At 42.1% G+C, this 27597-nt stretch overlaps 1 protein-coding gene across 3 annotated transcripts in view; it reads right to left on the bottom strand.

Annotated features, from left to right (window-relative positions):
* Positions 1–27597, bottom strand: part of ADCY8 (adenylate cyclase 8) — a gene marked incomplete at both ends in the record, with an annotated part of 217211 nt that overhangs the window by 59842 nt on the left and 129772 nt on the right. For all 3 annotated transcript variants that reach the window (XM_082674757.1, XM_082674758.1, XM_082674759.1), the window contains 2 exons: positions 1139–1340; positions 16223–16323. In XM_082674757.1, the coding sequence (XP_082530883.1) occupies positions 1139–1340; positions 16223–16323 (303 nt within the window). The remainder of the gene's footprint in view (positions 1–1138; positions 1341–16222; positions 16324–27597) is intronic.

Genomic DNA, 27597 nt, shown 5'->3' with positions numbered 1-27597 from the left:
CTTTGGGGATTTCCCTCTTTCTTCATAGACTCCTTTACTACAAGGCCAACCGCAGAGCTTGAGCGACATATACTCTAAGTAATTATTGGGCCAATTTGGACAATGGATTTCAGGCAGTATAAACCTCCAACACAGGGGCTGACAATTGTGGGGTTCACAGTTTGGGTCCCTGAACACTTGGAGACCCTCCCTTAGGCCCAAAGGGCACAATGATGGTTTCAGCCACAAGACGATGCCTCAACTAGCCTCCCTCAATGTTCAAAACCTGGGATCAGATAAATCTCTCCTAAAATCTAGATCCCTAAATCATGGACAACACGAACTATTTGGATAGACACAGATAATGCCTAGAGCGACTATGTTACCATTCTAGAGAGAAAATGAAATCATTAAAGCGTGGATCACCAAATTAAAACAATGATAAATACGGCAGTTGGAGATTCATCCGAGTTCAATGTGTCACATCCAATATGAACACTTAGAACGTCATAGGTGAGATGCTCAACCTTCCTGAAATGCAGTTTCCTCATCCGTTACATGGGAACAATAATACCTACCTGTGGCACACAGTAGGTGCTCAGTAAATAAATGACAGCTATTTATTCCCATTCCCCCACTCCCACTCCCAGAGATACAATTTGGCATATGAGAACGAGCGTGAGTCATGGAGTCAGACAGACCTTAGTAGCAAGTTATTTCATGTCTCTGAGCCTCAGTTTCCTCAGCCATAAAGTGGGGATAATGAGACTTACCTCACGGGGTTTATGTGAGGATTAAACATGAAAAACACATACAGTTCCTCCTTCAGTGCATGGCACATAGCAGGTGGGAACTTAATAAGCAGTAACTCTTATTTACGATTATGATTCACTGGCCACTGAAAGTACAGAAACTTAAGGCTGTTTGGAGCTCCTTTAGAGCAAATAACCTCCGCCACTGGGAAAAAGACAGTTTTCCACCAGGAAAATGCACAGTTCTGACAGTTTAGCCACATCTTCCTTCTCTAACCCTGAGCTTGGGGCTGGACCAGGCACATGAAGATAACTAGTACCAAGGAAGGCAAGGTAAGAAGCTGCAGGTTCCATAAACTCTTAATTCCTGACTACACACTAGATACCAAAGGGCTTGGAATGCTTACGATATTTAGGATGGCGCCCAGGAAATTAATCAAGATGGACGCAAAGATGATGACATTCCTGGCCAAATAGGTCTCGTTAATCCAACAGCAAGTTTTCCGGAGGACCAGGGGCAAACACTTATAATCCTCCGCTGTGGTGATGAGGACCAAAGCCGAGTGCAGCATAATCAGGATGGAAAACTGGATGGCCATTGGCATCACCCTGCAGGGAAACACAGAACGTTGGGTCACGTGGCATTAATCGTGTGATCCCCTCTCGATGAGCAACTCTGGCAATCACATTCATGATCGCCCTTTCCCACTCCTTGCACCCCGTAATTCCTCTAAAGCTCTGTTTGTTCAAGAAAAGGGCTATTAACAGAAGACTTCTTAAACCAATTAAATCCATCCCTAGAATATTCTATTGAGAAACTTTGCAATGAGCATCAAACATCTGGCTTGATCTATTGCTTCTGCCCATTTTTTCCCACTTCTTGTCTCATTCCTCTTTCTCACTAGGCCTGCTGCCAAGGCAACACACCACTGGAATTCTATCTCAGTACTCTGGCTGTGGGAGAGACCCACACGCACTTTCCCCTTCAAGGTGGGTTTTAGGAAGCATTTTCCCTCTTGGCCGCTCTGATGCCAAGAACTGCACTTGGCACCTCTGCACGTTGCTCAGTTTCCTTAGTGAACATCACGGTTTGCAAAGACTATACTATGTGCTGTGTGGGACATGGGTATGTAGAGCTCATACTCGCCCAAGGCTTCAACATCACAACCAACTCTGCATCTCAGGCTTCAAAGCTTGGTCCTGTGGTAGCTCCTGCCTAGTGGGCACCTCTGTTGGGTGTCAGGCGGTGATCTAAAACCCCATCTCTGGAGGCATCTGCTTCCTCTCCTTATCAGCCAACTTATCACCAGGATTCTCCCTGGGAATTTATCCCTTGCTCTCTAGTCTCTGTCCAGCCACTTGTGTCCTTGGCTGGCACCTGTCATTTCTCTACCTCTATTTTAGCCAGCAAACTGCTGCATGTTAAATGGTGCCTTAACGGACACGGTGGGAGATTTTATATCCGTTCCTTCCTCTAAAAAGTGAAGCTCCTTCATTTGGCTTTAATGTGTTGACTGGAGCTCAATAAATGTACATTTAGTGAATGAAGTTGAACCCACCTTCTTCTAATGCTACTCTTCTTATCCTCTTGCCGGAATTTTCTTATTATTAATAATACTAGCGTAAGTACTGTATTGAGCTCTGATTACGTGCTAGGCACTATGCTAAGCACTTTATATACAATACCTCATTTCCATTCCTCAGAACAAACCTAAGAGGTCTTTTGATCTCTTTTTTCACATGAAGATTTAAGGCTCAGAGAGGAGTAACTTCCCAGGGGTTACTGAGTTGGTAAGTGTTAGACCTAGGATTTAAAGTCCACTCTGCTATTCTAATCATTTTGGTGAGTAATGTATGTCCCATATTTGCAGTAATCTTTTTTGCTTCTGTGGTTTCATTGTGACATTTATTCGTTCAACAAGCTTTCTTCCTAGGTAGGCATCAGGGGGTACCAGGATGAGAGACACATCTTGCCCATCTTCTAGGAGATCATAATCTAGAGGGGAATATGGATATACAAATGATGAACTATTACATATTATGTTATGATATAGAAAAGGTTATAAACAAACATCTTTTAGAAAATAAGAAAGGAAATCAAGGAAGGCTTCACAGAAGAGGTGACATTGGGGTTAGGTCTTGGAGGTTGAAGAGAAGGAGTTTTGGGAGGAAAGACTGGGGAATGTGAACAAAGTAACAGAGGAATGGGAGTGACCAGTGTGTTTAGAGTTTTTCGGTGAGCCAGGTGGTGAGGCTTTGGGACTGGAGAACAAGTGGTCCAATAAATGCTGTGCGAGAGAGCTCTGCCTGTGGGCAATGCACTGATATTTAAGATGTCTAATCAGGTGAGTGTGAAAGACAACTGTGGTGGGAGGTGGTGGGACTGAAGCGGAGAGAAAGTATTTAGAAGGTTTATATAGTTGAGGCCTGAATTAACGAGGAAGGGACATAGGGTAACAGCACTGATAATTGGGACGTTCAAGGAACTATGTGGAGGTAATCTTTATTTATTTATTTATTTATTTATTTTTGGCCGTGTTGGGTCTTCGTTGCTGCACAAAGGTTTTCTCAAGTTGTGGTGAGCAGGGGCTGCTCTTCATTGCAGCGCACGGGCTTCTCATTGAGGTGGCTTCTCTTGTTGCAGAGCACAGGCTCTAGGCGTGCGAGTTTCAGTAGTTGTGGCTCGTGGGCTCTAGAGCGCAGGCTCAGTAGTTGTGGCGCATGGGCTTCGTTCCTCTGCGGCATGTGGGATCTTCCGGGACCAGGGCTCGAACCCGTGTCCCCTGCATTGGTAGATGGATTCTTAACCACTGTGCCACCAGGGAAATCCCTATGGAGATAATCTTAATAAGTGTTTTATATGTGTGTGTAGGGGGGCTTTTGGGAGAGGTAAGTCATTATGAGCAACATGAATGCTTTCACCATCTTACCTGGGTTAAGTGCAGGAAGAAAAGCTAGTCTACAGAGGTGAAGGGTTACATTTGATTTTGAGCCAGTTGAATTTTGGGTGCTTGTGGATCCTCCAGCTGGAGACGTCTAGGCAGCTAGAGGGATGGTTCTAGCACTCTGGGTTCGGAGCATGTAGGCGGTGGTTGAAAAATCTGAGATTGGAGAAAACTGCCCAAAGAGAGTGTGCAGAGTAAGAAATAAGAGGACCAAAGGTGAAGCTACGGGAGAAGCCAACGGGCCAGAAGAAGAGATGGCATCAAAGGGAATTTAGGAAATGTAGTCAGTACACAGGAGAGCAGGAGTGCACGGCATCATGAGAGCTGGAGTGTAAGACATTTAAAGGACGGGGTAACCAAGACTGGCAATTTCCTCTGCGTGGTCAAGCATCACGGAGGCTGGAAAGTGACTTCTCCTACAGCCCAGCTATCATTGTTGGAGGGTTTTTGTTGTTGTTGTTAATGCTTGCACAGTTTTGATTTTATGGATCACCTTGATAGGAAATCTCTGCAGGTGTTTTAGATAAGAACAGAAGGTCTGTGTAGCAGTGGGTTCCCAGAGGGCCCTACGCAGATGGGTAACTTCCCCCCACACAAGCTGGAAAAACACTCCCTGACAACACACCATTATTCCTGGGCACCCAGGGGAAGCAAATGACAGAGAATGCAGGTGGATTGCTTTGTCAGGCACTCCCAGGAGAGAAGGGGCCAATTCCAAGGCTGAGATGTGTCTCAACACTGTGAAGCAGCCATTGAGAACACAAATATCTTGTTCCAAAGCGAAGGAAGAAGCAAATCAGGCCAAGGTTGAGTCTGAAAGCCGCCCAGCAGGAGACTCAAACTCTCTCATGGTCACGGCCGCCATCCAGGTAACCTACAGACCTTCACATGGCGCACCGGCCTAGAAGGGTGCCCCTGGTTCTCACTGCTGCCTTTTCTCTTTCTCCACCTCTTGTACGCCATGGGCAAATCCTCAAGCACATGCCCTACATGCTGTGCTACTCCTACCTCTGTATTTTCTCACTCTCCGGGGGCTGGGGGGTGGGGAACATCCTGGTCATCCTTCAAGGCTCGGTCTTTCTTTGGATTCTTCCAAGACACCTGGCATAAGGCTAAGTACATAGAAAGTGCTCAATAAATACTCACTGACTTTTCCTTTTTGTGGGGAGAGAAGACTGTTTCTCTTCTCACCAGCCTTCTTAGGCTGTATTGCCATCTGCACTCCCAGCCCCTCTGCCTGCCCTTCTGCTGCGTCCTTTTCAAGTAGGAAGAAGGGCCAACCCTCCTGCTTGGAGTGCATCTGGAGTGTTCAGTGGACCTGGTTCTCACTGGAGGGCAGTGTCGCTGTTAAAGGTCAGTGTTTATGGGAAGTTCAGATGCTTGTCGTCTCTTCCTCCTTGACCTTCCCTGTGGGAAGAGGCTTGGTCATCTCTTCCCCTTGACCAGGCCACCTCTTCCTTTAAGCAAGGAAGCTCAGGTTGCCCCAGGAAGTCCTGATGGGCAGGAAGTGAAAGGCAGGCAAGAGCCAAGCCCTGTGGATTTGAACCTGTAGCTCTGAGACATAACCAGTAACGCGCCTTGGGCAAGGTATCATTCTTCTGAGCATCTTAGTTTTTAAAGTTTTTGGTGCATCTTATTTTAGTCTGCAAACCTGGGATTTTTAAGTCCACCTCTTAAAGGAGGCTCTGAGGTTAAAGTAATAAAGCAATGTAATGCTTAGCACATAATAAGAACTCAAGGAAACATTCATTTTCTTTCTCTATTCATGGTGAAAATCAGGAAACTTAAAGGCATCTTAAAGATGTCTGGGAAGAGTATGAACTGCAAGACACTTTCTAAGCAAGGTACTGGCGCTATGTATAAAATTCCTCTGGAAATTCTGCAGCAGCTCTTCAGCGTTCATTTATTTCTGCACACATAAACATTATAACATTGGACTGTAATTTTTATCTAATTATAGAGCTACTCAGGCAACCAGGGATTCTGAATTTGCTTTTGCATTGTTGGTGTACGTAAGAGGCAAGGGAACCTTTCATTTCTGAAATCAAATCTGAAAAAGAATGGCAAGGGATCTGCGAACAGCTCTACCCAAATCATTTCTAAATGTTAAGTTCTAATTTACCCTCTGCAGTGTGTCTTTAAAGCAGGGTCTGGGTTGGTACCATGACTGGAGGTTTGCTGGGGAGGCAGGGATCTGGGGGGATGAGCGAGTAGCCTCTAGCAGCTTGTGGTGCATTCGGAAACAGAAATGCAGACTGAAAGATGACCCTGGACTATCCTCGAGAATCTGCAAAGAGCCTGCGAGTCCAATAGTGCATTTGATCCTGTAGCAACCCTGAGAAGTCAGTATTTTTCGCCTCTTCATTAGGTGAAGATATGGTGACTCAAGAAGGGAAGGGGAACCAGGATTTATCAAAATAGGTATGGTTCATTTAATTCTTACAGCAACCCTGGGAAGTTGGCATTGTTATTCCCATTTTACAGATGAGAAAACTGAGGCTTCAGGGAGGTCAAGTACAGACACATAGCCAGTAAGATGCACAGTAAGTAGATCTATTAATATCCAGGGCCTCTTTCTTTCCTCTCTATCTGCCCTCTCTTGCTTGCTCCCTCTCTCTTTTTCCCTTTCCCTCCTACCTCTTCCCTCCCTCCATCCCTCTGTCATTACCATGCATGCAGACTTAGATACACTGTTCTATAATTACAAAAGGTATTGTCTGGCCTTTCCTCAGTTTCCCCTTCTGGGAGAGGAACAGCTGCACGCATGTGGAAATTAAAGGAAAGCGCTAGGCAAGCACTGTCTTTCTTTGCCAGGGTCCATTAATTTTTGCTTTGGGGGCTGGGAATTAGCTGTGGTCATATGAGCAGAGATTGCCTCGTCTGCTACAAAGTCCATGACGGAAGAAACGCGAGTGAAAGTCACCTACCATCTGTTCAGTCGCAGAGAATCAATCAGAAACAAAGTGAGTTGGAGGGGAAATGAGCTCACAGTGAAGAAAGCTTGGGCTGTGTCTGGGGCCCACAGGCTGCTCAGTTCCCGCTACATGTGGGCTGTGTGGTCAGAGCTCAGCTTTGACGCTGTCTTCACTATCAGTTTTTTCTCTTCACTGAGCAAGTGAGGTTGGGGTGCTGGCTGGTATTTTAGCTCCTGGCTTCAGCTTGTACCCCACAGTCAGAGGGACTCCATCAAGCCAGCTGCTAGGCGAGGTTCCAGATCTCTTCCCCCGAACCCAGGAATTGGGCATCAAGGCGGCTCATCTTCCTTGGTCACCCCTTCTGGGAAGGGGGCTGGGACCCCTTCTCAAGTCCAGATCCTCAGGTCCTTCCTGGGTTCCTCCTTCTGTCTCATCCCCCGCACCTGGTCAGTCCTGGGAACTGTCAACCCTCCATCCTAAATACCGAGCCCATTCGTCCTCTCTGGTTCACTGCCACTATCTTGTCCCTATTATTTGTTGCCTGGAGTTTTGCAATCCCCTCCCAGATGGTCTTCCCAGGTCCAGACCTGATCCCCTCCTATCATCATCCAGTGAGACGCTTCTAAACACAAATCCAATCATGTCACTTCCTGGATTAAAAGGCTTCAATGAAGTCTTCTCTGCCAGCCAGTCACAAATCCTCCACAAGGCTAACAAAACCCTCACCTCCAAAACACCCAGTTTCCAGCCCTTCCCACTCCCCTCCTTCTCAGTCCTCTCGCATAACCGGGAGAATCCTTCAGGACGCGGCTGAGGTGTCAGTGTCACCTCCCCTGGGAAGGCTGCCCTGATCCCTCCACCTCACCGCACTCCTACACAGCCCATGCCACCCTTTCCCCATCCTCAGTGGTAGCACTATATTATAGTTGTTCAACTCATTTCTTCCCCCAAGTAGGCTGTAAGCTGTATGATGCCAGGGATTGTGACTGTGTGGCCCCAGGGTCCAGCACAGACAGGCACATAGCAAGTGCTCACAGGATGTTTGTTGGGAATGTCAACGCCCTGTGCTCCCAGAGTCCAGAGGGAAGCGTGCACCAGATATGACCACATCCTCACCCTCACTGGCAGGAGTGAAGCGGGGAGTCAAGGAAGTTTCGGTAGATCTGGCAAAAGACCCTACAAACACCCACAGCTTACCACCCTGAGACCATCCTTTTTCCCAGGACCCTAGTCCACACATGGCTCTTGGGTGGTCAGGAAACCCATTCTCCTGTGGCATTCCCTGGTACCCTGTCCTGATTTATTCATTGCCATAGCATTTACAAATCTACGTGCATAGCATAGACATATCTACATGCATACCATAGACATATCTACATACATAGCATATAAGTAGCTATATTTATAGCATATATATACATCTAGACACATGCATATATTTTAATTATTTCTTTGTCTCCTTCCACTAGATTATAAGGCTCAGAAGGGAAGGGTTTTTTTTTTGTTCTTGTTGTTTTTGTTTTGTTTTGTCTTTGTCTTGTTTTTTGTATTTTTTGTTCAGTGACATAACCCCAGCATCTAGAACAGATCTGGCTCACAATAGGCAAGGTTTCCCCAGCCCCATTTGGGAGAGGTACCTGGTCCTTCCTTCTCTCTCTCATTTAAAACTTTTTTTAAAAAATTGTAAAATGAACCATAAATACAGAAAACCACATAAGTATCACTTAATTAGTTATTTTAAAGTGTCTGCCTTAATAAAGGACACTCAGTTCACGAAACAGAACTTTGTGGGGCATTCCGAAGGTCCATCCACGTCCGCTGTTCCAGGCATAATCCTCTCTCCCATCCCGTTAACCACTTTCCATTTCTTTATAGTTTTATCATCCTTTTTAGACACTACAGTTTAGTCTTGCCTATTTTTTTGCTAAGTTTGATTTATCTTCTAAGTCTTTAGAAAAAATCTACAGGTTCTCTCTTTATCTCGTTCCTCACAATTTATTTATTGAAGAGTGTGTGCCCTTGACCTGTAGTCTTTCCCACTGTCTGGATTTTACTTTTTTTTCTTTTAATTTATTTTCTTGAAGTATAGTTGATTTACAATGTTGTGTTAATTTCTGCTGTATATATATATATATACAAAAGTATATATATATACCTTTTCATATTCTTTTCCATTTTGGTTTATCACAGGGTATTGATTGTAGTTCCCTGTGCTATATAGTAGGATCTTGTTGTTTATCCTGGATTTTGGTTTTGTCTACTCATTCAATATCTTCTGTCCCCTGTGATTCCTGCAAATTGGGAACTGGATTCCTGGTCACACAGGTTTGGCCCCTTTGATAAGACTACAGACTTGTGTTCTTCCATCAGAAGATACATTTGTCTTTCCTTTTTGTGCTGTTAACTCCTAGATCCATTAATTCATTGAGAGTTGGAAAATGGTGATATTTTAATTCTATAATTTCTTTAAATTGTATTAGCTTGAATGATTTTATGATGTTTCCACTCACCTGATCTTGCAGTTCATGCAGGAAAGACAGGAAAAAAAATTGTTTCTTTCCCTTTTTTCACTAGTTTGCAATACAACAGATCAGTTCCCTATCATCCACCAAAGGTTATCAACCCTTAAAAATGTCATTATAAACTCATAAAGTTTAAAATATTTGCTGGTTTTTGATCGACTGTTTTAACAATGATCCACACTGGGGCTAAAATTATTCCATCTTTGGACAATGGAAGCTTCTTCAATGCAGTTTCTGAGTCCTTTAGAGGTAACTAAGAAGCATGATGGCTTCTTCGCATTCTAGTAGGACAAGAGGTTCCAGGCCTATCTTGCACATTTCCTGTCCCAGCCGTAGAATCAAACATATCTCCAAAATTAAAAAAACAAAAAAACCAACTGTGATATGTTACTTCCGGACCACAATCTGGCCCCTAGTTATGCTCACATATACTTAGACTGCGTTGGAAATTCTTTCTAGGATTTCCCATATTTATATCTCCAATCCAGGATACCATCTTCCTTCTAGTTCTCATGTCTTAAGCTCTTCTTGCTGTGAAAGTTTCTCAGACTTCCTTTGTTTTACTTTATTTTTTAACATCTTTATTGGAGTATAATTGCTTTACAATGGTGTGTTTGTTTCTGCTGTATAACAAAGTGAGTCAGCTATACATATACATATATCCCCATATCTCCTCCCTCTTGAGTCTCCCTCCCACCCTCCCTATCCCACCCCTCTAGGTGGTCACAAAGCACCGAGCTGATCTCCCTGGGCTATGCGGCTGCTTCCCACTAGCTATCTATTTTACATTTGGTAGTGTATATATGTCCATGCCACTCTCACTTCATCCCAGCTTACCCTTCCCTCTCCTCGTGTCCTCAAGTCAATTCTCTACGTCTGCATCTTTATTCCTGTCCTGCCCCTAGGTTCTTCAGAACCATTTTTTTTTAGATTCCATATATATGTGTTAGCATAGGGTATTTGTTTTTCTCTTTCTGACTTCCTTTGTTTTAAATGACCTTGACCATTTTGAGGAGTACTGGTTAGATATGCTGTAGAATGTCTTTCAGTTGGGATGTGTCTGATGTTTCCTCGTGATTAGGTTATGGATTTTGGGGAGGAAGACCACAGAGCTCATGGCATTCTCATCACAGCTCATCAACATGACATCACTGTTGACGTGAACCATTATCAGCTGGCTGAGGTAGTGTGTACCGGGATTCTCCGTATACCCCGCCATCCACGCTGTGGAAGTCACCTTCAGCATAGCCATACTTGAGGAGAGGGGCTTCAGTTCCACCTCACTGAGCACAGAGCATCTACATAAATTCCTTGGATTTTTCCCCATGGGAAATTTGTCTGGTCTTCACCTTTTATTTATTCATTCAACCATTTATTTACGTCAGTGAACCTACGGATATTTATTTTATATTTTGGGTTATAATCCAATACTACTTTATTTATTTTCTTGCTCAAGTTGTTCCAGCTCTGCTTCCAGGGAGCTTTCCCTGTGTCCCTTTGACATACTTCCATGTGTGTGTATGTTTTAATATTTCCTTCTTTTCTGGCCCTAAATGATGTTCCAGGCTCCTCCTGTATACTTACTAGCCCAGACTTAGAATCAGCCAGCTCCCCAAGGAGCCCTGGTTCCTTATATTGGATATGGATATTAGAAATCAAGATCAGGGCTGTGCTCATTGCTTGATGTGGTGTTACTACTGAGGCGTCATTGCTCCTGGGCGTCCTCTGCTGACAGAGCAAGGACACACATATGTGTATTCTAATCTGTATCGATAAACATATCTGTGTTTATACAGACAGCCTATATCTAACTATAACTACAGTGAGCTAAACAAATTCATACTAATGTCTCCAACTCTAATCCTTTATCATAGGGATCATTCTAGCGTTTTCTCCTTGCTTATCTGTAACCTTCTCCGTCAACAGTGAGAAACTTGACTCCCGCAGTCTTCCATCCATTTACTTAACTGTTGAAATTATAGCGCACATATACTGTGGTTCAGGTTGTTCACACATAGCTCCATGAGAAACACCTTTATCAGCTAACGCACAGCGCTACTGCACAGTTCTTTCTCGTTTAGTCCTCAAGAGTCCACGCATCTCCAAAGCTACTTAGGAACCACCTTTTCTCCCCACCCCCTTTGGTGAGGTTGTTTCACATTTTTAATACAGTTATGTTCTTTTATCGCAGTCTGATTTCATCATGGGTTTCCCTGAACTCGTAAACAATTTTAAAACATTTGTATACATTAAGGTTTTCATTCTTTGTGCTGTAAAGTTCTATGGGATTTTACAAATGCATGGTCATAGTATCATGACCATTACAATGTCATCCTGAATAGTTTCACTACCCTAAAAACATCTCCTGGGCTTCGTCTATGCAATGATCCTTTTCCTCCTCACTCCCCAAATAATATCCTCCTTCCCTTTGCATGCTTTCTGACTTTTTTTTTTTTTTTTTTTGCGGTACGCGGGCCTCTCACTGTTGTGCCCCCTCCTGTTGCGGAGCACAGGCTCCGGACGCGCAGGCTCAGCGGCCATGGCTCACGGGCCCAGCCGCTCCGCGGCATATGGGATCTTCCCGGACCGGGGCACGAACCCGTGTCCCCTGCATCGGCAGGCGGACTCTCAACCACTGTGCCACCAGGGAAGCCCATGCTCTCTGATTTTAACTGAGCATTTCATATGATTCCATTTTGTTTCCTTTCTTAGCATATCAATTTTATTTGTTTTAAAATTTTTTTAGTGTTTGCCCTAGAGTTTACAATACGCTTTTGAAATTAATCTAGGTCTACCTTCAAATTATACTGTAGCACTTCATGCGTAACGGGGGTACCTGAAAACAAAGCATCCCCAATTCCTCCCTCACATGCCTTATTGACACTGCTGTCATTCATTTCACTCATCCATATGTATAACCACTAAATACATTGTTATTGTTACTTTAAACAGTTATCTTTTAGATCAATTAAGAATATGAAAAAACCATTTTATTTAACTTCGTTATTCCTTCTCTGATACTCTTCCTTTCTCTGCGTAGAGCAAGTTCCTGATCTACATCATTTTCCTTCTGTTTGAAGAACCATTTTTTTTTAACATTTCTTGCAGGGAAGGTCATCTGGAAATGCCATTTTTATTTGTCTGATAAAGTCTTCATTTTTCTTTTGCTTTTGACTTCTAGGTTGGTGGCTCCAGCTCCGTTCTCTTCTTGCTTGCACAGTTTCTGATGAGAAGCACCGTGTAATTCTTCCTCTTCCTCTATAGGTAAGTAGTAACCCCCTCCCCACACGGCCCTGCACTGTGTCTTCCATTAAGACTTTGTCTTTGGTTTTCTGCAATTTGAATATGACATACTTAAGTGTGTTATTTATTTGTTTGGTTATTTATTTATTGTATTTATCCTGCCTAGTGTTCCCTGAGGTTCCTGGTTCTGTGCTTTGGTGTCTGTCATTAATTTTAGAAAGTCTTCAGCCATTATTACTTCAAAGATGTTTTCTGCTCAGCTCTCCTTTTATCTCCTTCTGGTATTCCAATTACGCGTAAGTTACACCTTTTGGAATTGTCCCAGAGTTCTTGAATGCTGTGATTTTTAATTTTTTTTAATTTCATTTTTCTCTTTGCATTTCAATTTGGGAAGTTTCTATTGACCTATATGCAAACTCACTGATTCTTTCCTTGGTGTTGTTGAATCTATTGATGTGCCCATCAAAGGCATTCGTTATTTCTATTATGGTGTTTTTGAGTTCTAGCATTTCTTTTTGACTTTTCCTTAGAGTTTCCAACTATTGGGTTGGAATATATTGCCCATCTTTTCTTGCGTGGTGTCTACTTTTCCCGTTGGGACGCTTGATATGGTAATAATAGTTATTTCAAATTCTCTTTCTGATAATTTCAACAGCTGTGTCATAACTTGAGTAGTCTAGTTCTGATGATTGCTTTGTCTCTTCTTCCCTTTTGACACAACTTGTAATTTTCCGTTGAAATCTGGTTATATTGTATCAGGTAATAGAAACTGAGGTGAATACACCTTTACTGTGAGGATTTATGGCTAGAGGTTGGGCTATGCTTGGTGTTTGCAGTACCTGTATGTACCAGTGACTCCAGATTCTTCTTGTTTCCTTGTGTTTGAACCGAACTCCCCTAAATACTGAGAAAGAATCTGGGCCTTGCAATTCTTTCAGCCACAGCCCGCAAATAATATACTGGGTTGTTGGTGTGGGGAGCAGGTGTGGGGCATGGGGCTTTGTCAATTCTTTAAATCTCCTTTTCGACTTTAAAATATTCTTCCTTTCCACCTTCTATTTCTCTTAAGGCATTATGTGCTATGTTCATGTGCCCTATGTTCCCTTGTATTAAGTCTTCATTTCTGAAATGTATCTTTCTTTTATTTTTATTTCCTTTTTGAACACTCTTCCCAAATCGCTAAGTTTTTTCTAATTCTGATTTAGGCTGTCATTTGATGTCTTAAGTCACATTAAGGGTTTCAGTTCTTTTTGAAATAGTAGGTTAATGTTTTGTTATATGTTGTAGGCATGTCCTTTTGGAGTGCTTTCATTGCCTATCAGGATATTAATCTACTTTTAATTCTTGTTTTCCTTATAATAGCTTACTATGGGATTGTCATCAATACATTTTGTTGCTAATTTTTGTGTAAAATTAACTTGGTTGAACATTTATAAAGAGATGTTTTTGGGATAGTTTATTTTTTAACTCCACAGAGACTTCTTTAGTTGTTTTCACATAGTATTCAAAACATGATGGCTAGATTCCCTTTCCACTTTTACTTGGACCCTCTCTTCTTCATTATAACCCTATCGTGAGTAATTATTTTTGTGTGTGTGGTACACGGGCCTCTCACTGTTGTGGCCTCTCCCGTTGCGGAGCACAGGCTCCGGATGCACAGGCTCAGCGGCCATGGCTCACGGGCCCAGCCGCTCTGCGGCATGTGGGATCTTCCCGGACCGGGGCACGAACCCGTGTCCCCTGCATCGGCAGGCGGACTCTCAACCACTGCGCCACCAGGGAAGCCCTATTGTGAGTAATTTTGATCCTATTCATACAGTTCCTTCCAGGGCCCTATCCTGGGAGGGAGATTTGACTGGTCAGTTTTGGGAGTTCATAGTGTCTGACAATTCTAGCTCTTTGGACCTTAACTGCAGACCTTTGCGCTCACCTGACGTTGGATTGGGCAAACCCCCTCCCACTTTCAACTGCTTTTGCAATTTGGCCCATGGCCCTTCCCAGTGAGTATCTGTTGGCGATACTGGGGCTCTTTTCCTCCCAGATATGACAGATGCCTACTTGTTTCTTTCCAATTCCTCCCACACGGATGTTGATATCACACCCCATCTTGGGGCTCTTGGGAGATTGTCATTCCCATTTTTAAATTTATGGGTTTACCACATCACCTATTTTTGTTGTAAATATGGTCCTTGAGGTTTTTGGTTTTATGCAGTTGCTCAGATATGTGGGAATTCTGAGAAATTCAGAAATGGACTACTTCTACCACCATCTTCCCTGAATCCCTTTTCCCCTTACACCCCTGCCAATCTGGAAAAGGTCAAGCAGTGCCATTCCCTGACTGTTAGTTAACCTGAACGTCTTCCCTTCACAGAATCATGTTACAACCTTCCTCAAATACCTTCAGGGTCTCCTTCCTGCTCCCAGATTCAATTCTAAATTCCTTACCAGAGCATGTGGACGCTGCCCTCCTGCAGGTTATCTCCCTTTTCAGCCATGGCACCCACCACATCCTTGCACAAATGCTTGACCCTTAAGTCTTCCATTTACTCACCGTGCTACAAACACGAGGTTGTTCACATCTCTGTGCTTTTGCCTGCACTGTTTCCTAAGCTGCGGACACTCTTCCACTCTTTCTCCCTCATCCTACTCAGCTCAAAGCATCACCCCTTGTGCCAACTTTCTTTAAACCACCTAGGCAGAATGAATCACTGATTTTGGCACAAAGCAGTTAAGTAATTAAAAGCACAGACTGTCTCTGTGTTCAAATCCAGCTCAGTCACTATATAGATGGGGATTAGAATGCTGCCTTACTTACTGGTTATTTTTGAGGCTTTATTGAGACAATCTGTGCAAAGGATTTAGCACTTTCCTGGCATATAATAAATGCTCAGTAACTGGAAGCCATTATTAACGTCTCTCTCTCTCCCACTAAATTATATCTTAGAAGATGCAGACTTCCTCTGGAAAAATTATACCATCCTCAAGGGCTAGCAAGTTGCTTTGCCTGTATTAGACATTTAACTAATATTTGTTGACGTTATTTTTTAACCACACGAAAGGGGGAAATTCCTGGTTAGTTTAGGGAGAAGGGAATATATCCGAGAAAAGAGGCAAGGGTTACCTTACAGTGCAGGAGAGAGGAAAAAACATGGTCATTGGACTAATCCAGAACTAGATTCAAATGCTGGCGCTGGCACCTATAACCTGTATAATAAAAGTCTGTGTCTAATAGAGTCTTAAGAGTCCAGGCTGTGGAGCTAGACTTCCTGATTTTGAATCCAGGCTGTAACATTTTTCAGCTGTGAGACCTTGGGCAACTTATTTCATTACTCTGGGCCTCAGTTCTCTCCTCTTTCAAGTGAGGATAATGACAGTACCTACCTCATAGGGTTGCCATGAGATTTAGGTGTGTACTATATATAAAGAATTTGGATCAGGGACTGGCCACATATATTTGTTTGTAGTATTATTAGAGTGCCAATTCTGCTGACCCTGGAAGCTATGATCCTGTATCTATGAACAACAAAGAGGTAATTAACAAAGGGACAAGTTAATGGGGATGGAGGGACTTATACTTACTTTCTGCATTCATGGGTGCAATGTCAAATAAAAGGGAGGCCTACGTTGATTTTGGTGGTTGTTTTATTAAGATTGGGAAAAAGCCCTTGTCTTGGTAGAGTAATGAGATTACTATGCAGCATAAGACAACCAGAACAGACTCTGATACTGTCAAATATTTTGCTATGAATCCTGGATCCCGTTATGGTAAATTCTGATCCCTTGAAAAGGTCAGCGGCTAGCTCCAGGTGAGGGCCCATCAGCTCACAAAGACATTTCATCTGATAACTTAGTCCCTTCATATTTACCTTGAAGAAGGAAGCAAACTTTGTATTGCCGTGATAAATAGAAGAACGATAAACGCACAGACCAGGTTTGATTTGAAGACTTCGTCCCTCATTTGAGAATACTGTAATGAAAAAAAAAAAAGGAGAATGAATTACTTCGCAGTAGAGTTGGGCACTTGGAAGAGTGAAGTTTTACTAGTGTTTGGAGTTGGGGATAAACATCAAGAAGAGACAAGGCATTTAAATGTGTATATTTTTAAAATTAAGAGGCATCCATATCTTAATATAACCTTCACGGAGCATTTTCTCCATCCCTCCCACCAACCTTCCAGTGAGAGCCCAGGGGTGAATACGATTCCCTTCACAGTAAAGGGGAACGTGAGAGGGACTTTGCATAAACTTATAAGCCAGTTCTCCTCCTTCCTCCCAAATAACATCATTTTAACAAAACAGAAGAGCACACAACCATATACACAGCAAATCAAATTCACATTGTCGTTCTTCATGAGTAAACGTTAAGTCATTTAAGGATCTTGCTCTTGTGGACACAGGGAAATTTTTGACCAGAGAGTCTGCCTCTCTTCTCATAAAAACTACTGAAAAAATAAATTCATGGAATCTTAGAATAGAAAACAGCCAAAGAAATTTCCAGCAAGGGCAGCTGTTTCATTTTGCACAAGAGAACCCCAAACTGATCGACCAATGTGCTTGACTGCCCTTCTGTTGTCTGCTCGAGGTGGCCCCGGGGAATGCTGCTAACTTTGTTTTGATTATCCAGAGAACTCAGTAATTTTGTTGTCCAGCCTTAGAAGCTTCTGGAAGGTCAGCACTGAATGTGCGTATACTTGCCTTAGTCCTGCCTAGTTTCCTGAACCATCTTCTAGTCACTGAGACATAATTCAATTCCTTCAGAAGAAGAAAGGATTTTTAAAGCTGAAAAAGATCTTAAAATTAACCTAAACCAAGTCCTTCTTTTTACTTTAATGCCAGAGAGGTCTAGTAACTTGCCATAGATCACACAGCACAGAGCATTTTGGGGGGTGAGAACAGAAAGCGAAGCATGGCTTTGGAACTATATGATCCCTGATTTGAATTTCACGGTTATTTTATAAAGGAAGCCAGTAAACAGAGCTATCCCAGCATCTCCGGGTCTATGTCCCTAATACCAAGAGAAGATTTGGTCAGGTCAGTGAAACAAAATTAGTCCAACTTGTTGATATGGGAGTCATAGTCAATGGTTACATGATTGTTATTCTCTTGCCTATTTCTTGGCGTGGTCTGGGTTTTAGACTGAACTCACTGATCGATGTCATGGCTGTGATTTGGACAGTGGCAATGACAGGTATCTGGTGAGATCCATGGGGGAAGCACAATGCTGCTCAGAAACTGCACATTCACTGCTGTCATAGGGCAATGCTTTTTCTACTCCCTGGTGTGGAGGCCTCTGCCTGTTTGCTGACAACCTGCTCCATATTTAGAGGGGAACAAGCCCCTGAACAATCACTGTAGCCATCTTCACTCCTGATAAAGCTACGGAAAATTCATGTTACTGATAGTTTTCAAAGAGCCCTACCTAAGAGCAGGGCACCACCAGAGAGACCCACACATACCAGCCTGAAGATAAATGAAGGAGCCACAAAGCAGTTAATTCAAAGAAAGATAAATGTCTGAATTCCTTCTAACAACCGATTGCACAAGATCTAATTATTCTTTGTTGGCTGTCTGCTTTCAAACCAGCTTGGTTATTTAGATTTAATAATGAGGTTTTTTTTGTTTTTTTTTTTGCGGTACGCCGGCCTCTCACTGTTGTGGCCTCTCTCGTTGCGGAGCACAGGCTCCGGAAGCGCAGGCTCAGCGGCCATGGCTCACGGGCCCAGCCGCTCCGCGGCATGTGGGGTCTTCCCAGACCGGGGCACGAACCCGTGTCCCCTGCATCGGCAGGCTGGCTCTCAACCACTGCGCCACCAGGGAAGCTCAATAATAAGATTTTAAGAACAACAATAATAATTTTTCATGTACCGAATCTCTCTCTTGCTGCTTTTCATCATCTTCATCTTTATCAACCTCTTCACTTCCATCATCACAGCATCTTGGAGTCATGATGGACCGTTGCCTATCCTTTCCGTAATATCCCTGAGGGCTACTCAAATGCCTGCTGATTATCATCAGATGTGACCTTTTCTGCTTTGTTGGTGGCAGTGGGGTTCTCTTCTCCTGGGGCAGGGCATCCTAGGGTTTCAAACACCCTCAACTTGAATCCTTCTAGCGCCTAAGAGCTCATTCCTTTGCAAAAGGATTCCTTCCCATTTTGGGCTCATTCTCACTGTGGGGAGGTTTTTTTCCTATCGATCCCAAGCCTGAGTCCTGACTCCTTTCCTGAATGTTTTAACTGATGACTTAAAAAAAAAAATGTCGGGCTTCCCTGGTGGCGCAGTGGTTGACAGTCCGCCTGCCGATGCAGGGGACGCGGGTTCGTGCCCCAGCCCGGGAAGATCCCACATGCCGTGGAGCGGCTAGGCCCGTGAGCCATGGCCGCTGAGCCTGTGCGTCTGGAGCCTGTGCTCCACAACGGGAGAGGCCGCAACAGTGAGAAGTCCGCGTACAGCAAAGCAAAAAAAAAAAAGTCACATAATCATCATTTGTCCAGACTAAAGTTGCATCTGGTTTCATGTTGTTCATTTCCTTCAGAAGTCAAGCTGGTTGGTGACAAAGTATCTGCTGAACCTCCATATCTTCCACTCTGTCAGTGTTTCACTGTGAGCAAAGCCAATTCCTTTTAACCTCACTTTTCTTAACTATCAAACGGGGGAATGAATACAATTCACAGGTTTTGCAGTGCTCTTTCATTTTACTGTATTTTATTATGCTAGAATTTAATAATAAATTCTCTTATTTTCAGGTTTGAACTCCAGTGCCTAGCACAGTCACAGAAAGGAATATTTGTGAAGATGAAACCAATCAAATATAAAATACTGGGTTTCATAATGGAGTGTACTTTGGAAATGTAAGGAGACAGAACTATGGAAAGAACGTTCCTAACTGGCTCAGGATGAGATTGAGTGATAATTCATTTCACTTCCTCTTGACTTACGAAGATCTTATCACTCTGGTTCACAGCTACACTAAGTTACACGTATTCTCCTTCCTGCCATAGGCAGACTCTTTATCTGGTCTCTGCTCTGTCCTCACGTGGTGCCACATATTCTTTTCTACCTTAGTGGTGAGCATGGACTCATCTAGAGCTGGACTACCCGGATGTGAATACCAGCTTCAACACTTCCTAGCTATGTACCTTGGGCAAATTTACTAGGTTTTCTGTGCCACAGTTGCCTCATCCAGAAAAAGGGGATAATAATAAAAACTATCTCGTATGGGTTGCTGGGAGGATGAAATGAGTTAATATATGCAAAGTGCTTAGAGCAATGCTTATAGCACATGGTAACCTTACATAAGTGTTTACTATAATCAATTAATTATACATATTTTTTTGCTATACTTGTTACCTTTTTGAAGCCTACTTTTCAACCACAGTGTTGCTTTCTAGAATGCTGTCTTCTATTTCTCTGTACAAAATTATACCTTGTACTCAGTAGGGTCCCCCAAAGCGTTGCTGACTGATTGGTCCATCAAGTTAGAAAAGATTCTTCAAAGGGGAATTATAATCTCATATGCAGTCTTTTGTTTTAGGAAAAGACTTTGTCCTTATTCCTTCCCTTTCTTCCTAAAAGATCCTCCATCAATGGGTGGAATTCTCCCTTCTCCAGGGACCTTTAGGAAAGCTGTCCTTGGAAATGACCACTGGGCCCTTATAATTCATTGAGTCCTTGGTCTGTAAGAGGACTTGGCAACTGTATATGTTACATATGAGGAGCCTGAGAATCAGATAGGGGAAAGAGCTGGTCAAAGTCAATTAGGTGGTTGGTGGCAAAGTTCAGACGATAAGCCACATCTCCTGGCTCCTAGATCAGTGTCTTTGGGCAGGAAATGCCTGAAGACAGTAACTGAGCCAACTATAAATGGGATTAATACCAATTAAAAAGACCGTGCCACTTGGAACAAATTACAAATGCTTCCTTTGAGAGCTTAGATTAGAATTTTGATTATAGTCAGCCCTCTGTATCCAGGGGTTCCACATCAGATTCAGCCAACCACAAATCAAAAATATTCGTGAAAAAAAACTCCAGAAAGTTCCCCAAATCAAAACTTGAACTTTCCAGTCACCGCCAACTATCTGCACAGTACTTACACTGCATTTGCAACTATTAACATAGCATTTATATTGTACTAGGTATTACAAGTAAATTAGAGATTATTTGAAGTATAGGAGAGGATGTGTGTAGATTATATGCAAATACTATGTCATTGTATATAAGGGATTTGAGTGTCTGTGGATTTTGGTATCTACGAGGGGTAGGGGGGGTCCTGGAATCAAGGCCCTGCTGATACAGAGGAACAACGGTATTATTACTTTTCAATCTGTAAGGCTTTGGTTAATTCAGGAAATGGTCAAAATCTAGTGTAACAAATTGAGTAATAATGAGTAACATCTAGTGCAAGGTGAGCAATAGGCTACATGCTTTATGCGGATGGTCTCATTCAATTATCATGACAGCACTTTAAAGAAGATCCCATTGATCATATCGCCATTTTGCAGATAATGAATCTGAAGATTAGAATCACTGAGTAACTCAGTTAGGACCTCACAGATTGTAAGGACGGAATCCAGAGAGCGCAAGGCCTCACCGGCTGCACTAACTGCGGCAACTTTGCTATTTTCAAGGTAAAATCATCTTCACAAGGTGCACGATCATGTGTCTTGTTGTATTTCAGTGATGTGGTTTACAATACAAAGAAAGAAAATGGGTTAAAAGTTTGAGTCTATGTAAATCTTCATTAGAATGAAGGTGAAACATGATCTGGGCAGAGAACGGGCCTCATAAACAGCCCATGAATTAGTTTAGTAAATTGGCACTGCTGCATTTTCATGACTCATGAATAGCTCCTCAGCACAAAGCAATGCAATGTAAAGAACCCCTTCCTTAAGGCCTAGAGGAGTGAACGAGTAACAGGGAAGAAAAGAAGAGACACAGTGGATTTTGTTAAATGCAACAGAAGAAGAGGGACCACCGTCTTCGAATAATTGAAAAATTGTTTTTAAAATGAATATTCCTACTTGATTTGATCAGGTTGAGACTTGGGTTCCCTTCTAAGGAAGGGGAACAGGAAGGACTTGTGGTCCATTTTGTTCATGTCTGGGGATGTCGGCCCTGCACGCTCTTGAAAGGCATATTCATAAATGAACTCAGAGCCAGGAGGATCTGTGGGTTCCTGTCAAAAGGAAGCCTGGAACCCCAAGTGTGATCACACAAGGTAAAGCCCATTCTAGATTGTTCATCCCCAGAGGTGTGACCAGGGAAGCTAGCTTGCAGAGGTGATGAACAGAGCTTCTAATTTGCTATCTTTCTTTGCCTGAGACATGCCCGGAAAATCTTCCTAGGTGGGCTGGAGGGAAATCATCCCGCTCTGCTAGATCCTCTTCTTCGACTATGAGCTAAAAGGTACTGACTAAATTCTCACATCCCTACCAGATGTAGAGGATGCTTCTAACCATAGCAATAATCTAGTTAATTGTCCAAACTACAATGATTCGTCTGGTCTTTGTTTCAAGTGTGTATGTGGATTGAAAAATTTTATAGGTGGAATGGATTTTATTTGTCACCTTGGTCCAGCTCTTAGTAATGCTGATTTCACTCAGTAAAACCTCTCAGAAATGAGCCATTAACTCCTGCCTGAGTGTGATGGGGGAAATCAGCCCCTCACTTGAGAGCCCATTCCACCTTTGGATAAATCTAATTTGAAAAATGATAATTTTCTAGCACACCTCTCATTAATATAAATTAATATGTTTGTTAAAGAAGAATCTCAACTGGGACAATCTGCTCATTTTGCATGAGTGAATGAAGGAATGTAACGTCTGTTCTGTTGAATTCATGCATTATGGAGGATGGCACTGGCTAGAGCTCCCATAAATGAGACCATTTGGGTGAAAAGCAATTGCAATAAAAAAGCTAGGAACTAATTTTCAATAATTTCATATTTTGAAATAGAATATATTCCCTATCCTGGTGTCTAGCGTCTAACCAAATCATTTTCAAGAACAATTCTACGAGTGACAGGTGTATCTGAGGAATGTCTCACTGGTATATGTCTTCCCAAGTAACTTGACCTTTGAACAAAGTAGATTTCCTCATACTTAGTAAACTCACAAGGTCATGCTAGCATGTATTTAAGATGGACAGCTTCAGAAGAATGAGGCTGGAAGGATGCCATCCCAGAGATGACAGAAGACTCAATGATAATATGTTACATAAATATTTTTGATAATGACAATATATGGTCTTCCTTGGTAGGGGGATGGATTGTCATAGGAGACTTCCCAAGCAGAACTTCATAAAGTTTCCAACCCACCATTCTCCCAGCTCACCCTCCTCCAAATCTCCCATCCTTGGGAGAAAAGACTCTTCCTTTCTTGACTGGCCCAGTCCCCCAACAGTGAGAGTGATAACTCTTCCTTTATTCCTTGCCTAGAAGCCCCTGGTTATAGGTGATGGTGATATCCACACATGAAACACTAGGATTACTTTAAGGACTGAGCTGATGACCTTTAGGTTGAAATCATCATAATTCTATCATCCTACACTACATTATTATAGGTGAAATTCGTACTCCTGACTCTGAAAATGCTGCCTTTGTGGGACTGGAGCTAGCTAATTGGTCTGATAAAAAAGATACAAGTGAAATGGCCCTTGATATCATTTGACTACCTAGAGGGTGTAGAAATAGCAGGAATTTTACAAGGTAATATCAAGAATGTAAAGGAGTCTCACTTAGCTATTGTTTGAATAGGGATGGATTTTTTTTTTTTCCCCTAAGTCTCTTGGAAATCTGTCCTTCTTACCTGAAGGAGGTGGCCTAAATATTCTTATTATTCTGAGCCTTATTAGATAAGTAAAACTCAAGAGTAACCTGATCCTATAACAGAATAATTCCTTCAAAAGAATTTTTAAAAATAAGATCATGAAAATGAGCAGGAAGTGTCTAATTCAGTTAAATGAGACAGAACACCAAAGACCACTTGGTTCAGTGTTCCATGTTCCTCTCCTCTGCATCTAAATAAGAAATGGTGTGTTTCAACAAATTTTGAACGTCTCCGAAAATAGACAAAAGCATTTTTCTCATTATCTAATTCCAGAATCCAACATCTTAATCCATCAGATTATTCATTCATTTGCCTAGCCTTCTTTGCTTTGCCGAAATTCCTCCTTAATTATTTTAGTCTACTCACTGGAACTCCAATAGGAGTTTATGGGAAGAAGAAACATTTCAAAGTCTGTGATACATTTTTCCTGAAATCTCTTAAGCCTCCACTTAGCTTTGATTTTCTTTATTAAAGATAGAGAAAACTGAGTGAAATTCTGAACAGAGATAAGAACCACTTGTTCTCAGCCAAAGGACTATCTCAAGGTTTCCTTGTGTGACACATCCTTGTTTTTATGTGGTTACCGATGGAACAAAAGTAATATTAAATGAATGTTTTGAAAATTGTCAGCACCGGACTTGGTTCATAGCAAGCATTATCAATGGCCTATAGGTGTGTACTTGCTTAGGACACACCTTTAGGTACTTATATAAATCTGTATTTATGAAAGTCACGACCCTGGTACCCTGGGATACAAACACGTTAACACTGCTCTCCCCCCCACCCTTTTTAACGAAGCAGTTTCTCTAAAGAAGCTCTAGAAGTGTAAGATTTATTTTAAGTGAGGGTGTAGCCTCACCCAGAAGTGGATTGGCACAGAATTCATCAGGAGGAAAGGGAAAACAATAACTACTGCATTTATTCAAACACCTATTATATGAGTATTATGTCACCTAATTTTCAGAACAATCCAATGAGGGGCAGGTAGTATGATCACTGTCATCCCACTGAGATCAAACACCTTGTCCTGCAACACCCAGCCAGTATCTCGCAGGAATTGGCTTCAAGTCATGTCTAGTCAGTAATCAAGTATATGTTCTTCCCTCTGTCTTTTAGCAAAGACCAAACACGTGTGAAATAAATGAAGCTTTTTCACGTGTGCTGGGGTGTCCATCTGAGTGATGGAAAGCTACCAACTTGTCAGTATCCAATAACGATCGGTAAATTAATCCATTGCACCCACATCTATTTCCAAAGTGGGATTTGAACCAAGGTCTCTTTGACCCCCGAGCCTGACCTCCTGGGAGGATTGGGAGGCTCATGGAGACATTCCTTCTAGGCCTGTCTGAGGCCATGTTGGCCTTGAGTATGGACTCGGTAACTTCTGGTGTGACCTGGTCCCTGAAGGCACGAAGCAAGTGACTAGCCCAAGTCCTAATGTGCCGCCAAGGACAGAGGAAGGCGGCTGACAACTCAGGACAGCGGAATCCCAGTAGGGTTTTCTCAAAATACAGGTCCCCTTGCAAAATCAGAATCTTGGGGGCAGAGTGATGGGCAGTCACCTGCATTTTAAACAAGAGCCCCAGGTGATCCTCAAGTTTGAAAACTATTATCCTAGGACAAAGAGGCTTTTTATTGCTAAATTTGTAATATTGACAAAGGAGGCCCGATTTCTCAAAGAAAAAAAATTCAGAATTTAACAGAAAGATATCAGCATTGAAAGAAGGAAGGAAATCTAATCATCATTGATATGGTTTGATTTTAACACTTATTCCACTAGAATACCCACATCAAAACATAAATTTTCAATCAATTTTGAAGCATTTATTAAACATCTTAATCTTCAGTCAAGATGAGGAAGTTGCCTCATTCTGAGATGGTCACGCTGTTTTTGTAACACTAAGCTGAGTGAGGTCACTCCAAATAAGTGTTTTCATGTTATTAAGCTCTCTTAAGGCACTGAAAGTTTTGGGTTGGTTTCTCTGGCCTGGAAACATTAATAAATAATTATAACTAATTGCCTTCCCCCATACTAAGCTTTATTCAGAGTCTTGTCCTAGAAGAGAAATACGGGCCAGAGCCTGAGAAATATCACCTTCTTGTTAAGTGTTCTGGGCTTAAGTTCTTCACTATATAAAGAATACACACAAATCCATAAGACAGAGGTGAGCAGCACAATAAAAGATGACAATTAAGACAAAAGTTTAAGTTACACAATTAAGATAAATGGACAGGTTGCACAATTAAGACAAGTGTGCAAATCACAAAAGAAGAAATATAAAGACCAAAACATAAAAGACATACAGAAAGACATTCAACCGCAATAATATATTTTTTTTAAATGGCAGGAAGATGCTGCTTGTATCTTATCAAGTTGGCAAGTTTTAAAAAGTATAGGCATAAGTTTTGAGCATGATTTCAGAACGCACGTCAAGTATTTTAAAATGTGCATCTCATACCCACTCTTACGATTTTATCCTGAGAAAATAATTAAACATGGATGTATGATTTAACTATGACAATGGTCATTGCAACACAATTTATAATTTATAATAGTGAGAAACTGAGAGAAAAAAAGCCCCAAATGGTTAAAACATGCACTGGATTAGTATGCAGTTACAAAAATTATTTTGTAACTAAACATTTAATAATGTGGGGAAAAGCCCAAGCAAAAATGCTTAACACTATGTTACAAGGCACGATGTACAAAATGGTCCTGTTTTAATAGAAAAATTGCATAGATAAGTATAAAGAATCATACTCATGAAAGACTCATGACAGATGCCAAAATGTTAACGATGGTTATCCAGGGTTGTAAGATGACAAGAGATGTCATTTTCTTCTTGCCTTATATGCTTGGTATAAGCTTTTGCTAGTGAAAATGAATTAATTTTTTTTAGGGAGAAAAAGAATTATATATAATAAAAGAAAAAATTCCAATATGATTGATAGTATTTGACAGACAGGTCATGTTTCCTACATCTCTTTACCATAGTTCTAATCTCTGTTTGCCCCTGAGATCTGACAGCTCCCTTAGGAAATTTTAGCTGGAAACTAAAGAAGGGCGGAGGATTCTTCTGTGAAATCTGGGAGGAACTGGAGGAGACCTTTGAGGACGGGATTAGGGCCCCTCCCCCATCCTGGGGTCTTCCCAGAGACCTCATGGGGTTGCAGGGAAGTGAAGATGTTGAGAACCACTAATTCTAACCTGGCCAAGGTCTAAGCCTTGGGTCACATGACTTGTCACCCACGTGATTTTTGAGTGAACCGAGGTGCTGTTTATAATTACACTCAGAAAATGGATGTAAACCAGGCAAACTAGCACATGTGTTCCTCATGACCCTAGGGAATTCACAGCCTCATAGCACTGACTGCTGAAAGCTACTAGGAGCTGTCCAACTATCTCATTTCACAGATGCGAAAACCCTGGAACACAGAAGGAAAATGTGCTGCTCAAACTTGGCTGAGACAAATGAGGCACGAGCACACTTTCCTGAAGCTTAACTCTAAGGATTCCTCTGTGTGTATGTGGGTGAACCACCATGAAATGACACGGCAGGGAGTGAGCAAACCTGACAATCGTCTCTCCTGAAACTCCACTGCCAAGAGTCAGATCAAAATGCTCATTGCAGCTCTATTTACAATTGCCAGGACATGGAAGCAACCTAAGTGTCCATCATCGGATGAATGAATAAAGAAGATGTGGCACATATATACAATGGAATATCACTCAGCCATAAAAAGAAACGAAATTGAGTTATTTGTAGTGAGGTGGATGGACCTAGAGTCTGTCATACAGAGTGAAGTAAGTCAGAAAGAGAAAAGCAAATACCGTATGCTAACATATATATATGGAATCTAAGGGAAAAAAAAAAAAGGGTCATGAAGAACCTAGGGGTAAGATGGGAATAAAGACACAGACCTACTAGAGCATTGACTTGAGGACATGGGGAGGGGAGAGGGTAAGCTGTGACAAAGTGAGAGAGTGGCATGGACATATATACACTACCAAACGTAAAATAAATAGCTGGTGGGAAGCAGCCACATAGCACAGGGAGACCAGCTCAGTGCTTTGTGACCACCTAAAGGGGTGGGATAGGGAGGGTGGGGGGGAGGGAGACGCAAGAGGGAAGAGATATGGGAACATATGTATATGTATAACTGATTCACTTTGTTATAAAGCAGAAACTAATACACTATTGTAAAGCAATTATACTCCAATAAAGATGTTAAAACAAACAAACAAAAACCCAACCCATGTCTTTTGGTTCTTAGAATTCACAAAAAAATATCCTGAGACCAGCTGCGAGGTAATCTCCTCAAGGGTTCTCCTTAACCTGAGTCTTCATTCATTCAACAAGTATTTATGCAACACCAGGAGACAAATAAAAGTCCCATTTCTCATAACACTTGCTAG

This window comes from Grampus griseus (assembly GCF_964374135.1).
Source record: "Grampus griseus genome assembly, chromosome: 17".
NCBI lineage: Eukaryota > Metazoa > Chordata > Mammalia > Artiodactyla > Delphinidae > Grampus > Grampus griseus.
This window is presented reverse-complemented; position numbering and strand designations above follow the sequence as displayed.